Source organism: Rhinatrema bivittatum, chromosome 3 (assembly GCF_901001135.1).
Source record: "Rhinatrema bivittatum chromosome 3, aRhiBiv1.1, whole genome shotgun sequence".
Taxonomy (NCBI): domain Eukaryota; kingdom Metazoa; phylum Chordata; class Amphibia; order Gymnophiona; family Rhinatrematidae; genus Rhinatrema; species Rhinatrema bivittatum.
In genome coordinates this window covers 236,114,438-236,128,017 of record NC_042617.1, presented here as the reverse complement: position 1 = coordinate 236,128,017, position 13,580 = coordinate 236,114,438, and the positions used below count along the sequence as shown (strand labels likewise).

The 13,580-nt window shown below is 53.3% G+C and overlaps 1 protein-coding gene across 3 annotated transcripts in view; it reads right to left on the bottom strand.

The window, feature by feature from the left end:
- The window catches only part of BUB1 (BUB1 mitotic checkpoint serine/threonine kinase), a 403,183-nt gene extending 393,400 nt beyond the window's left edge, over positions 1–9,783 (bottom strand). Inside the window, exons 1-2 of one of the 3 annotated variants that reach the window (XM_029594321.1) lie at positions 8,736–8,787; positions 7,507–7,620 (exon numbers count right to left, since the gene is read on the bottom strand). Coding sequence is in view for 1 of the 3 variants with exons in the window: in XM_029594320.1 (XP_029450180.1) it covers positions 8,736–8,758 (23 nt within the window). In the remaining 2 variants the exon portion in view is untranslated. Of the gene's footprint in view, positions 1–7,506; positions 7,621–8,735; positions 8,870–9,764 lie in introns of those variants that run through there. The other 2 variants (XM_029594322.1, XM_029594320.1) reach the window with 2 other exon arrangements.
- Positions 9,784–13,580: the final 3,797 nt, after the last annotated feature.

Genomic DNA, 13,580 nt, shown 5'->3' with positions numbered 1-13,580 from the left:
GGCAAAGGGCCGTCGGCGCCATTTTGTTTACTGGCAGCCGACGGCCCACGCCCAGGAGATCGTTCCCGGACCCCCGCTGGACCACCAGGGACGTTTGGCAGGTCTTGGGGGGGGTCAGGAGGGTGGGGGGGGGGTTTGTTACTTTTTTTTTTTTTTTTAATATTCGCTCCATAAGACGCACATACATTTCCCCCCCCCACTTTTGGGGGGAAAAAAGTGCGTCTTATGGAGCGAAAAATACGGTACTTGCTGGAGAAACTGTGGTGGCCTTGGCACTTTTTTTCATGTTTGGCACAGTGTGAGGTAGTGACTTTTTTTTGGAAGCACATTTTTGAGTAGCTTACACAACTTCTGAAGGTAACGATTCATGTTGAACCTTGTCATGCCTTGATTAATATCCCCATATTGATTTTGAATAAGCATGCTCAACGTTTTTCACAACATGTGTTCACAGCGGTCCATTGCAAGTTAGCCACTTTTCCTTAGTGATTCACTATTTACATGGATATTATCGATTAGTTCGCTTCACTGCCTTAAAACACAGTACACTGCCATCCTTTGAGGCTACTTGGGAACCCTCTAAGCCTGGCTTTGGACTCAGGCTTAGAGGGTTTTGCAAGGTTGAATGCCTGAGTCTCTTGTCTTCTGGCGGGTGTAAGAAAATTATTACTTACCTGCTAATTTTCGTTCCTGTAGTACCATGGATCAGTCCAGACCGTGGGTTATGTCCCCAATCCAGCAGATGGAGTCAGTCCAAAGCTTTGAGGGGGCGTCACCATAAGTACTACTACCCCCTCTGCAGGAGTTCAGTATCGAGTATATCAGAGCCCGAGAAAACAGAAAACCTCCTGAGTGGATCAAGTTGAAACAAGACGGCAACAATAAGCCGCTAAACTGAAATAGAGAAAACTGGAACCTCCCCACGAACGGGTGGGGGCCATGAACATAGCGTGTCAACCTCCATAAACAGTGAAAAACTGGTACACGTAAAAAGGAAACAGCAGGAAGACACTACTGTAACATGAGGAACAGCTGAGAGAATCAGCCCCAAGACAGCGGAGCAGGAGAAGAACCCAAATGCGGTGGGCGTCTGGACTGATCCATGGTACTACAGGAACGAAAATTAGCAGGTAAGTAATAATTTTCTTTTCCCTGTACGTACCTGGATCAGTCCAGACCGTGGGATGTACCCAAGCTTCCCTAACCCGGGTGGGATCCTGCGAGGCCTGCTCGTAGAACCTGTTCGCCAAAGTGTCCATGAACGGACGAGGCGAGATGTAGTCTATAGTGTCTTGAGAACGTGTGCAACGACTTCCAGGTGGCCGCTCTACAGATTTCTTGCGAAGACACCGAGCGACTCTCCGCCCAGGAGGCCGCCTGAGAACGTGTAGAATGCGCTACGATTCCGGGCGGGGGCGTCCGCCCCACCCCAATGTAGGAAGCGGCAATGCCGGCCTTCAGCCATCTTGCAATGGTCGTCTTCGAGGCCTGAGATCCCTTCCGGGGCCCGGACCAAAGGACGAAGAGATGGTCAGAAGTCCGGAAATCATTCGTAGCCTCCAGGTAAAGGCGCAGGGTGCGCTGGACGTCAAGGAGACGTAGCGAACGCGGCTCCGACGAAGGGAAAGATGGAAGTTCCACCGTCTGATTCATATGAAACGCGGACACCACCTTCGGAAGGAAGGAGGGCACAGTACGAAGCGAGACTCCCGAATCGGAAAACCGGAGATAAGGTTCTCTGCACGACAGAGCCTGTAGCTCGGAAATACGCCGAGCGGAGCAGATGGCCACCAGGAACACAGCCTTGAGAGTGAGATCCTTGATTGTCGCATTTCGGAGAGGTTCAAACGGAGGTCCCGACATGGAACGTAGTACCAGATTGAGACTCCAAGAGGGACAAGGGTCCCGCAATGGAGGCCGCAAGTGCTTGACTCCCTTGAGAAAACGGACCATGTCCGGGTGTTGTAACAGAGAACCTCCGTCACGCAGGAGGGAGCCGAGAGCGGCCACTTGAACCCGAAGAGAGTTGTAAGCGAGTCCCTTGTCCACCCCTGCTTGGAGAAACTGGAGGATCTGGGAGACAGACGCCTCCTTGGGTCTGGTGTTCAGGCCGGTACACCACAGCTCGAACACCTTCCAGACTCGAACATAGGCCACCGACGTCGAAGTCTTTCGAGAGCGTAGCAGCGTAGACACTACCGCCTCCGGGTAACCCCGTCGGCGGAGGCGGCGCCTCTCAAAAGCCAGGCCGCAAGACAGAAGAGTTCTGCCTGGTCGAAAAATACCGGTCCCTGGTGAAGGAGGCGGGACAGATGTCCCAGACGGATGGGTCCGTCGATTACCAGTTGAAGGAGGTCCGCAAACCAAGGCCGTCTTGGCCACTCTGGCGAGACGAGTATTACCGTCCCCTGATGAACCTCTATCCGGCGGAGTAGTCTTCCCACCAGTGGCCACGGAGGGAACGCGTATAGGAGTAGATCGGCCGGCCACGGGAGCGCGAGAGCATCGACGCCCTCCGCCCCCCGCTCTCTCCGGCGACTGAAGAACCGAGGAGCCTTGGTGTTCTGGGCGGACGCCATGAGATCCAGGTGGGGAGGTCCCCACCTCCGGACAAGCAACTGCATGGCCTCGTCGGAGAGGGACCACTCTCCGGGATCCAGAAACTGGCGACTGAGGAAATCCGCCTGGACGTTGTCTACTCCCGCGATGTGTGAGGCCGCCAGACGGCCCAGATGCCGTTCCGCCCACTGCATCAGCATCGCTGCCTCGAGTGCGACTTGCGGGCTGCGAGTGCCGCCCTGTCGGTTGATGTAGGCCACCGTTGTCGCGTTGTCGGATAAGATTCTGACGTCCCGATTCCGAAGGAGAGGCAGGAAGTGGATAAGCGCCAACCTGACCGCTCTGGTTTCCAGACGATTGATGGACCACTTCGACTCCTCCGCGGACCACGTCCCCTGTGTGGCGCTGCGATCGCAGACTGCTCCCCAGCCTATGAGACTGGCGTCGGTGGTTACCACTACCCAATCTGGTAGATCGAGGGACATGCCGCGAGCCAGATTCTCCGGGACCATCCACCAGGAGAAGCTGCTCCTGGCAAGCTGGGGCAGCGGGAGAATCACCTGGTAGTCCTGCGAGAGTGGTTTCCAACGGGAGAGAAGTGCTCTTTGCAGAGGTCGGAGGTGCGCGAATGCCCAGGGGACCATGTCGATGGTAGACCCCATCACCCCCAGGAGCTGTAAATAGTCCCAGGAGGTGGGAGCTGGTAATGCAGAGAACCGCTGTATGTGCTCTCGTAGGGCCTGTGCCTTGTCCTGCCGTAGGAAAACCGCGCCCAGACGGGTGTCGAAGGTCGCTCCCAGGAAATCCAAGCGCTGCGAGGGCACGAGGGAGCTCTTGGAGAAGTTCACCACCCATCCCAGAGACTGCAAAAACTCTATCACCCTGGCCACTGCCGTCTGTCCATGCCGAAAAGACTTCGCTCGGATGAGCCAATCGTCCAGATAAGGATGAACTAGGATACCCTCCTTCCGAAGGGCAGCCGCCACGACCACCATAATCTTGGTGAAGGTGCGCGGAGCCGTTGCCAATCCGAACGGGAGCGCCACAAACTGGAAATGCTGATCCAGAATCTTGAACCGTAAGAGACGATGATGCTCCCGGCAAATGGGAATGTGAAGGTAGGCCTCCGTCAGGTCCAAGCAGGCCAGGAACTCCCCTCGATGTACCGCCGCGATCACCGATCGTAGCGTTTCCATGCGAAACCGGACCACCCGAAGGGATTTGTTGACTTCCTTCAAGTCCAGAATGGGGCGGAAGGAACCGTCCTTCTTCGGTACCACGAAGTAGATGGAATAATGGCCCGAGCCCACCTCTGCGGAGGGTACGGGCACAATGGCGCCTATTTCCCACAATCTGTCCAGCGTCAATTGCACCGCCCTTCGCTTGACAGCCGAGCCGCAGGGAGAGAAGATGAACCGTCCCTTTGGAGCGCGGGCAAACTCCAACGCGTAGCCGCGTCCTATGGTGTCCAAGACCCACTGATCCGAGGTGATCCGCGCCCACTCCTCGTAGAAGAACGCCAGCCGCCCTCCAATCCTGGGGACGGCGGAGTGGGCGAGCTGAACATCATTGAGAGGACTTGAGAGAGAGTTGTCCCGCCGCGGGAGCGGGACGCGCGGGGCGGCGCCCGCGAAAGGAGCGTGTCCAGGTCTGAGACCTGGTGGCAGGGGGCCGAGCCGCCGCCGGCCTGTAAGTCCTGTAGCGTCTTTGCGCCCTGGCTCTGGTCCGGGAGGACGAGAATGCCCTGGTGGAACGATATCTGTCTTCCGGCAGGCGATGGACCGCGTTTTCCCCCAGGGATTTGATGATCTGGTCCAGGTCCTCCCCGAACAGGAACTTACCCCTGAATGGCAGGGAACCCAGACTCGATTTGGAGGACGTGTCCGCCGCCCAGTTGCGTAGCCAGAGAAGTCGACGAGCCGCCACCACCGAGGCCATGGAGCGGGCGAGGATCCTAAAGAGATCGTAGGAGGCGTCAGCCCCGTATGCCACCGCAGCTTCCAGTCTATCCGCCTGGGCGGCCTCCTCGGGTGGTAACACCTGCGAGGTGAGCAGTAGCTGCACCCAGAGAAGACTGGCCCGCTGGGCAAGCGAGCTGCACATCGCCGCCCGCAGCCCCACGGCGGAAACCTCGAAGACTCGCTTGAGGAAGACTTCCAACTTTCGATCCTGCGTATCTTTTAGCGCCGCTCCACCCGTAACCGGTATGGTCGTCCTCTTCGTGACCGCCGACACCGCGGAGTCCACCCTGGGTACCTTGATGAGATCCAGGAAATCTTCCGGCAGCGGATACAGCCTCTCCATGGCGCGGCTGCCCTTTAGAGCGGCTTCCGGGGCATCCCATTCCCTGGTGAGAAGCTGCAGGAACGACTCGTGAATGGGAAAAGCCTGAGCTCTCGGACGCAGAGCTGCCAGTACGGGATCCCCCTTCTTAGAGGAAGTGACGACAGCGGGCGCAACGGGAGCTGGCGGGTCCGGAGGAGGATCGAGGTCCAATCCCTGGATGATTTGAGGGATTAGGTCGTCCAGCTCATCCCGCTGGAAGAGGCGCAGCGTGCGTGGATCCTCTCCCTCCGAAGTAGAGTCCCCTTGCCCCGAAGCTGCAGGATCCGCCCCAGGGGAAACTGGGGCCGACCCAGTCCCCCCCGAGGCCACCGGGAGTCGGGCGTGTACGGGGAGCTGTGGGGCCCCCACGCCCGCCGGAGCGGGGGGGGCCGGGGAGAGGGACGAAGGCCGCGGTAGCTTGGGTGGTGGAGGTCCCATGGGAGCCGCCAGCTCCTGAAGATACGCAGTGTGCATCAGCCGAATAAATTCCGGGGAAAACCCCGGCCTACTCGGGGGGGGTACCGCGGGTGGGGGCCCCGGGGGACCCTGCCCCTGCGGGTCTTCCTCCGGATCTGTCTCCGGATGTAGGTACGGGGGAGAGCCCTCTGAGGCTTCCCCATCCCCCAGCGCTGCCTGTGCTCCCTCAGGGTGCAGCGCATGTAAAATGGCCGCCGTTCCCGCCAGGAATGGGGGAGGGGCCGGCCCGCGCCGCCCGGGTAAGGCTGCCATAGGGAGAGAATGAGTGAGGGTCCGAGACGTGCCTTCCCCCCCGGGGAGGCACCTCGCGCAGATCCCCTCCCTTGACACGCGCGATCCAGGCTCGCCGCAGGCCGAGCAACGCGCCGGCCGCGGCATCGAGATCGCGATGGGAAAACAGGTCCCGGCAGCTAGAACACCCCGACCTCGGGGGGGGGGCCGCGAGACGAAGCGCCGCTGCGGGGGGGCCCAGATGGCCTGCACTACCCGCCGACGAGAAAAACGCCGCTGCGGGGGGGCCCGGATGGCCTGCGCTACCCGCCGATGAGAAAAACGGCGCCGCGGGGGGGCCTTCCTGGCCGCACGACCCGCCGACAACTCTCCCCCTGCTCCCTGCTGCAGCCCACGTGGAGCCGCAAGATGGCCGCGGGAGAGGGAGAAGACGCTGGTAGGCCGGTCCCACCGGCAACCGCGTCCAACCTAACTGTAAAAATAAAATAACAGCAGCAATAGAAAAGGCAACTTACCCCGAAGAAGCCACTAACGCCGGAAGGAGAGAGAGAGAGAGAGACAGAGAAGCACGACAGGGAAGCCACGCCTCTCCAATTAGGTAATTAACTTTGTCCTAATTAATTAATCTTTTTTTTTTTTTTTTTTTCAACAACTTGATCCAGACAAACTAGTTAAAGACAGAGGATAAAGTCCTAAGACAAGGGAAACACAAACAGGTTATAGGTGATCGGGAGCAAGCCCAGATTCCCCTACTCGCATCTGCTGGAGTCAGAAGATACTGAACTCCTGCAGAGGGGGTAGTAGTACTTATGGTGACGCCCCCTCAAAGCTTTGGACTGACTCCATCTGCTGGATTGGGGACATAACCCACGGTCTGGACTGATCCAGGTACGTACAGGGAATACCCCTTTACTCATTCTCCTTATGTTGTTTTCAACACTTGTACTTGGTGATTTTTTTTTTCATTTTCTACCCTTTAGCGCTCAAGGCTTTGCTATCTCTCCTATGCTATGATGTGTAATATGCAGTAATTTTTGTTTATAAGTATTATACCTGTTCTGCTCTGTGGGGGGTTGGTTGATTGCTTTTCTATAATTTGAAATGACAAAGGATGTAGTTATGTTTATGTTAGTTGTATTTTTCCTAAATCACCCCATAAACATTTTCAATTTAAAAACAAAAAAAGAAAATGAATAAACTTATGAGACCTCAATAGACTAATATAGACTTCCAATGGCTATTTCCACGATGACACTATTTATGTCATGTGGCAGTCTCCACAACACCTCTCCAAGATTGTTTCTTGATGTCTGATACTAACAAAAAAAAAAATGCCAAGAGGACCCAATACACCAAGTGTTTCGGCAGGATCATCTGCTTCATGGATAAAGAAGCTGTAGGACCATGCGACAAAGTAAACACCTTATTGGCCCCTGAAGCAGGCAATCCTACCAAAACATGGAGTGGCAGGCCCCCTTGGCATCTTTTATAATTCTTGATGCCATCTGATACTATCTTGGAGAGGTGTCATGGAGACTGCCACATTACATCAGCATCATCATGGAAAAACCCACTTAATGTTTAGTCTACAGAGGATTCAGATACTTTTTTTTTGGCATGGACATTCATATTGATGATAAATAGTGATTGTATGTAAGTTGAAGGGGTATATGATTACAACTATGGTACTAATCACTTGGATAAACAAGAAAGTAGCAACAGTGACTTTATCTTGGAAATTCACTGGACTATATCTTTTCTCTGGAGGAAGGGATAGATCCCCTAGGGCAGTAAAAAAAAAAAAAAAAAGGAGGAGTCCCTCAAGGATTCACCCTTTAAAGGACTATTTCCTACAGCTGGAGAGGAGGGTGGAAACCCCAAGGCAACCTGGAAGATAACTCTCAGAATTCTCACCTCTACAGAAGTACCCAGGACCAGAACAGTGGACCTCAAAGCAACAGGAATGAAGGAAATCAAGAACCCTCACATGCATATACATCCTTCACAATTCATTTTTATTTTGCTTCTCTAAAGAAAAGAAAAAAAGATGTGGTTAGTGCAGTTAGTGTAGCTGGGTTCAAAAAAGGTTTGGATAAGTTCTTGGAAGAGAAGTCCATTAACTGCTATTAATCAAGTTTACTTAGGGAATAGTCACTGCTATTAATTGCATCAGTAGCATGGGATCTTCTAGGTGTTTGGGTAATTGCCAGGTTCTTGTGGCCTGGTTTGGCCTCTGTTGGAAACAGGATGCTGGGCTTGATGGACCCTTGGTCTGACCCAGCATGGCAATTTCTTATGTTCTTATGTTCTAAAATCCCCTACCTAAAGACTCCAAATGAAAACTACGAACGAAACGCAATTTAAAAAGAAATAGGATTAGAAAAAATTTCCCAGGTCTTGACCTAGAGAAAAGGAGAGAAACCAGAAAACAAAAGTTACCCCCCCAAAGGGGAAGAAAAAAAAAACCTCTTGCTATGGTTAAGAGAAAAGGCTGTAACATGGTACTCCCGGGAAGCTAATGAAAGATCTGCCATCCAGTCCAGTCGTGGCTAAATACAATCATTTTCTAAAAGCAGCTGGCCAGTAAGCCAGTTTAAAAATACCCATCCTCTGCAGCATCCATTTTGTGTTCAGCATCGGAAGCAGTTTGTGATTATCAACTTGATTCTCCCTTCCATTAGTACAGACTAGTCCATATTAAGGTTCTTGCAGCTCGATGGATCTGCCCAGCATTTCATTCTGATTTTAAAGATTAACAGCACATGATAGCCGAATAGAAAGGCTCTAGAACTACTCTTCCGGATAATTGTCCTAAATTTTCAACAGCAGTTCAACTCCAGTCCACTGGATTTCTACGTGGAACATCAATCCGCCTCCACACAAAAAAGTCAAATAGGGACTTGGATGACCATGTCACTTGCCCTAATTCCTATTAGTAACCATTTCAAATACCATTTTGAGAACCACCATACCTAGAGTGCGTAAGAAGAGAACATCTTACAGATTTAATAACACGCACCATGCATAACTTTGCTTTTCTCATATTAACATCCCCACAGAATCTCCTTCTACACCCCACCCTTATGCCACAAAGCAGCGCACAAATCCCTGCCCCCCTTCCCACCAAGTCACTATGAACTTACTGTACACAGCTTTCTATGTCCATGACAGCTTCTCTCTCTCCCACACAAGCAGCTCACCGCGTTGATTTCTTATTTTTTTTCTAAAGAACTGTCTTGCCCGGGCTAAATTCAAACAATCCACGCAGTCGCAAAAGTTTGAATTTAGACCGTTTCAATTGGATGTTTGCCTCACTAGCGTTCAAGGAGCAGTAGCCAACCAGAAGACAGAAGTCAGCTCACGTGATGACTATAAGGTTAGTTAAATAGAAACGTTTATACGGTGCGCGCTGCAAACAGTGTTGCATGTAGTATCGCTAGTTTGGGCTACGGTGGGGGTGTCTACTTCTTCCTGTTGTGCGGGGAAAAAAAAGTCTCTTGTATGGATTGGGCTAAACGATAGGAAGACTGGATTACCATAGTAACCCGCACTATTATTTTTAGGCCGAAGAAATCCTTTAAATCTCTCCTCTGATAGCAGCTGCAATGTGATGACACATCGGGCTTCAGCCAATCAGCGGTGCTTCTATCTTCGCCACGAGCGGAGCACACTCCGTTTGCAGCACTCGGGGAGGGGGCCTTCCATTTTCGCCGCAAATGGCGCGCCTAGGCCTTCGTCTTCGACCGCTTTGTTCGCGGCATGCCGGGGTCTCCTCTGTTATTTTCTGCGCTGCGCAGTAGCGCAGAATTCCCCTAGGATTAACATAAGCATAGACATCTAAAAGCATACATTTGCAAATCACAAGCAAACATGTAAATGTTTTCCCTGCCCCGACTGCACCCCACAGAACATCTCTTGCCAGTGTGGGTGAAATGGGGTTGTTTGTATTCTTTCATATAAAGTTTTATGCACACAAGTCACTTTGAAAATCGAGCCTTAAACATACGCAATTTATGTGAATACTTTGGGAATCACTTTGCAATTGCTTGTGTAAATTGTTAATTTCCTGCAGACGTTACACCTTTCCACAGACTTTAGAAGAGAAACTACATACATAATATTCAATGGGAAAACTGCCCACATATACAATAACAGCTGTTCCCTGTACCTACCAGGATCAGTCCAGACTGCTGGGTTATGCCTCCCCTCCAGCAGATGGAGTCAGAGAGAAAACTGAAAGCACCCCCTAGATATACTGGTGTGCCACCTGCCATCCTTCAGTATTTCCTCTGACTCCAGCAGATTGAGAGACATAACCTGCAGTCCTGTCTATCCTGACACACAATCTTTTTTCAGGTGTCATTTATTAATTTCTTGACTTGTACTGTCTAGATCGATTAGTTATTTCTCTGTTTAGTTTAAAAAAAAATAAAATAGTGGGACTGTTTTAGTTTCTTGTTGTTTCCCTGTTTTCAGCGCAGCGTGCTATTCTTATACAGGCAGGCTGAGAGAGCTTTGCTCTTCTTTATTTTCCCGGTTGGTGTCCCTTTGGTCGGGGGGAAAGTCTACCGGTGGTCCGGTCGCCCTCCCCCGTCTATTCCTGCTTTATTCCAGGGGTTTTTTCCTCCTGAAGAGGGCTTCTGTTTTTAAAAAAAACAAAAACTAAAGGCTGTTTTAAATTCAGCGTGAGGACCCGTAAGTCCTGTTGGTAACAGGCTGCGGTCCCTTGTAGCCCTAGCCTGCCGCGCGGACCAGGGACTCCGAAGGGGGTGAGGTCTCTTCACCCGGCGATTTTTTCCCCTTGCTGTTTTTTGGCGCGAATCCCTGCTCCCAACCAGATACTCACGGTTCTGCCGTAGGATGCCCCGAGCTTCGGCCTGCACGGCCTGTGGCAAGGCGGGGGCGCGACTCTCCAGGGAGGGTCTCTGCTCCCATTGCATTCCCGGGGGCCGAGCGCTGCCCGCAGCGCAGCTTTTCATCCCTCTTCAGTGCGATCAGGGAGCCTGGCAGCCGCACGGTCATCAGCCCCGCCCCCCACTGTTAGGGAGCCGGCGGCCATTTTGACCATGCGGCAGCCTGCTGATTCGGCATTGGAGGAGGATGATTTTTCTCATATCTCTCCTCCTGCCTTGAGCCCGTGCAGTGGATACGAATTGGACGCTCCTCGAGCCCCTCCCCCCCGGGACCAGCCCGCGGGGGGCTCCAAAAGGAAAGTGCCCTTTTCTTCAAAATTTGTCTTATTGATGCACCAGGCATTTTTAGACGCGGAGGCAGGTTAGGAGCCGGATGAACCCCCCTCCCCCTAAGGTTCCCAGAGTCTCTCCTGAGCGGGGCAGAATCTCTCCTGAGCGGGGCAGGTCTGGGCCTAGGGACAAAGCGGGGGGTTCAGATCCCACCAGACTTTATTCATTAGGCGGCAAGGGGGGGTCCGGTAGCTCCGGATCTCACTCAGGGGTCTCCGGATGGCACAGGATCGCCGGATGGTACGGGGACTGAGGTCTCTGACGCTCCGGGGGCGCTCGAGGGCGATGACCCCCAGATCCTGCGCCTGTTTAGCAAAGATGAGCTTAACTTTTTAATCCTTCATGTTTTGAAGGAATTAGAGATCCCAGCGCCACAGCAGGACACTGACACTTCCACTGGGGACATAGCTATGGCAGGTTTAAGGGCCCTCCCACAGTCTTTTCCCTTACATGCCAAGGTTTTACAGCTAGTTTCCAAAGAATGGGAGGTGCCGGAGGCATCACTGAGAGTCAGCAGGGCCATGAATAAATTATATCCCCTGCCTGCAGATTCTTTGGATATTTTTAAGGTCCCTGCCGTGGATTCTGCAGTGACGGCTGTAGTTAAGCACACTACCATACCTGTCACAGGAGGGGTAGCTTTGAAAGATCTCCAAGACAGAAAGTTAGAGGTGCTGTTAAAGCACATCTTTGAGATAGCGGCATTGGGGGTCCGAGCAGCGGCATGTAGCAGTATGGTTCAGCGCGCTACTCTCCGCTGGGTCCAACAGTTGCTTACCACACAGGAGCTACCACCAGCCGAGGCTGAGCAGGCTAACTGCATGGAGGCAGCGGTTGCTTACACGGCGGATGCCTTGTATGATTTGTTGCGAACCTCGGCCCTGACTATGTCATCGGCGGTCGCTGCTCGGCGTTTACTCTGGCTTACGCGTTGGTCGACGGATGCCTCGTCAAAATCGCGCCTCACATCTTTTCCCTTCAAGGGGAAGTTGCTGTTTGGGGAGGAGCTAGATCAGCTTATCAAAGACTTGGGGGAGAACAAAGTATATAAGTTACCGGAGGACAAGCCCCGTTCGTTTCGCTCGTGTGGGAATGTACGATCCCGCTTCCGGGGACAACGCCGGTTCCATATGGGAAGGGGGGCTCCTTTCCCACAGAAACAGCAGGTTCCCAGGTCTCAGCCTTGGTCTCCTTCCTTTCGAGGCAGGCGGCCACAGCGTCTGGGATCCTCGCAGAACCTGTCCACCGGCAAGCCTTCGCAAGGAAGGTGCGCGGGCCCATTCCTCCCTCCCCTGCATCGGAGGTCGCTTGTCCCTGTTTTGGGAGGAATGGGTCAAGGTCACGTCGGATCAGTGGGTTCTCGACGTAGTTTGTTACGGCTACGAGTTGGACTTTGCTCGGCCCCTCCGGGATCTTTTTATGGTCTCTCCCTGCGGTCCTCTGGAGAAGCGGCAGGTTATCGCCCACACTGTGCACAGGTTGCAGTCTCTGGGGGCGATATTGCCGGTTCCTCCGGAGGAGACCAGAACAGGCAGGTATTCCATTTACTTTCTGGTCCCAAAGAAGGAAGGTACGTTTCGCCCAATTTTGGATTTAAAAAAAGTGAACAAGGCATTGCGGGTTCCCCGGTTTCAGATGGAAACGCTAAGGTCAGTTATTGCGGCCATCCACAAGGGAGAATTTTTGGCTTCTTTGGATCTGGCCGAGGCGTACCTTCATATCGGGATCAGGGAACGTCACCAGAGGTACCTCCGGTTCACAGTTCTGGGGGAGCACTTCCAGTTTTGCGCCCTTCCGTTCGGGCTAGCCACGGCCCCGAGAGTGTTCACCAAGGTTCTCGTCGTAGTTGCAGCTTATCTGCGACGTCAAGGAATTCTGCTGCATCCCTATTTGGACGATTGGCTCATCCGGGCAAAGTCGGAAGAGGCGTGCCGACGAGCAGTCCAGTCGGTCGTGCAGCAACTTCAATCGCTAGGTTGGGTCATCAACTTTGCAAAGAGCCAGTTGGTCCCGAGTCAACAGTTGGAATTTTTGGGGGCGCGCTTCGATACCTTAGAGGGCAAAGTATTCCTCACGCAGCAGCGCCTAGAGAACCTGATGTCTCAGGTGCAGACCTTGCTAGCTCTACCGTTGCCTACGGCTTGGGATTATTTACAAGTCATTGGACATATGGTTTCTACTCTGGAAATGGTGACGTGGGCCTTTGCTCATATGCGTCCTTTACAGCGAGCTCTCCTCTCCCGCTGGGACCAGAAATCGGAGGATTATGGTGTCCAATTGCCGCTGTTGGAGCCAGCTCGGTCCAGTTTGGCTTGGTGGTTGATCCCAAACAATTTATTGCAGGGGGTGGACCTAGAGCCGCCCCCGTGGATCGTAGTGACGACGGATGCCAGTTTGACAGGCTGGGGAGCGGTCTGTCAGTCCAGCGCGGTGCAAGGCCTGTGGACCCCTCTTCAGGCAGCTTGGTCCATCAACCGTCTGGAGACCAGAGCGGTACGTCTCGCCTTACGCCACCTTCTTCCGTTGGTTCGAGGTCGGGCGGTGCGAGTTCTATCGGACAACGCAACCACGGTAGCGTATATCAATCGTCAGGGCGGCATAAGAAGTCGGCCGGTGGCGGACGAAGCGTCGCTGTTGATGGCCTGGGCGGAGCGTCACCTATCCCGCATAGCGGCTACCCACATAGCGGGCGTCGACAACGTACAAGCGGATTATCTCAGTCGTCAATACTTGGATCCCGGAGAG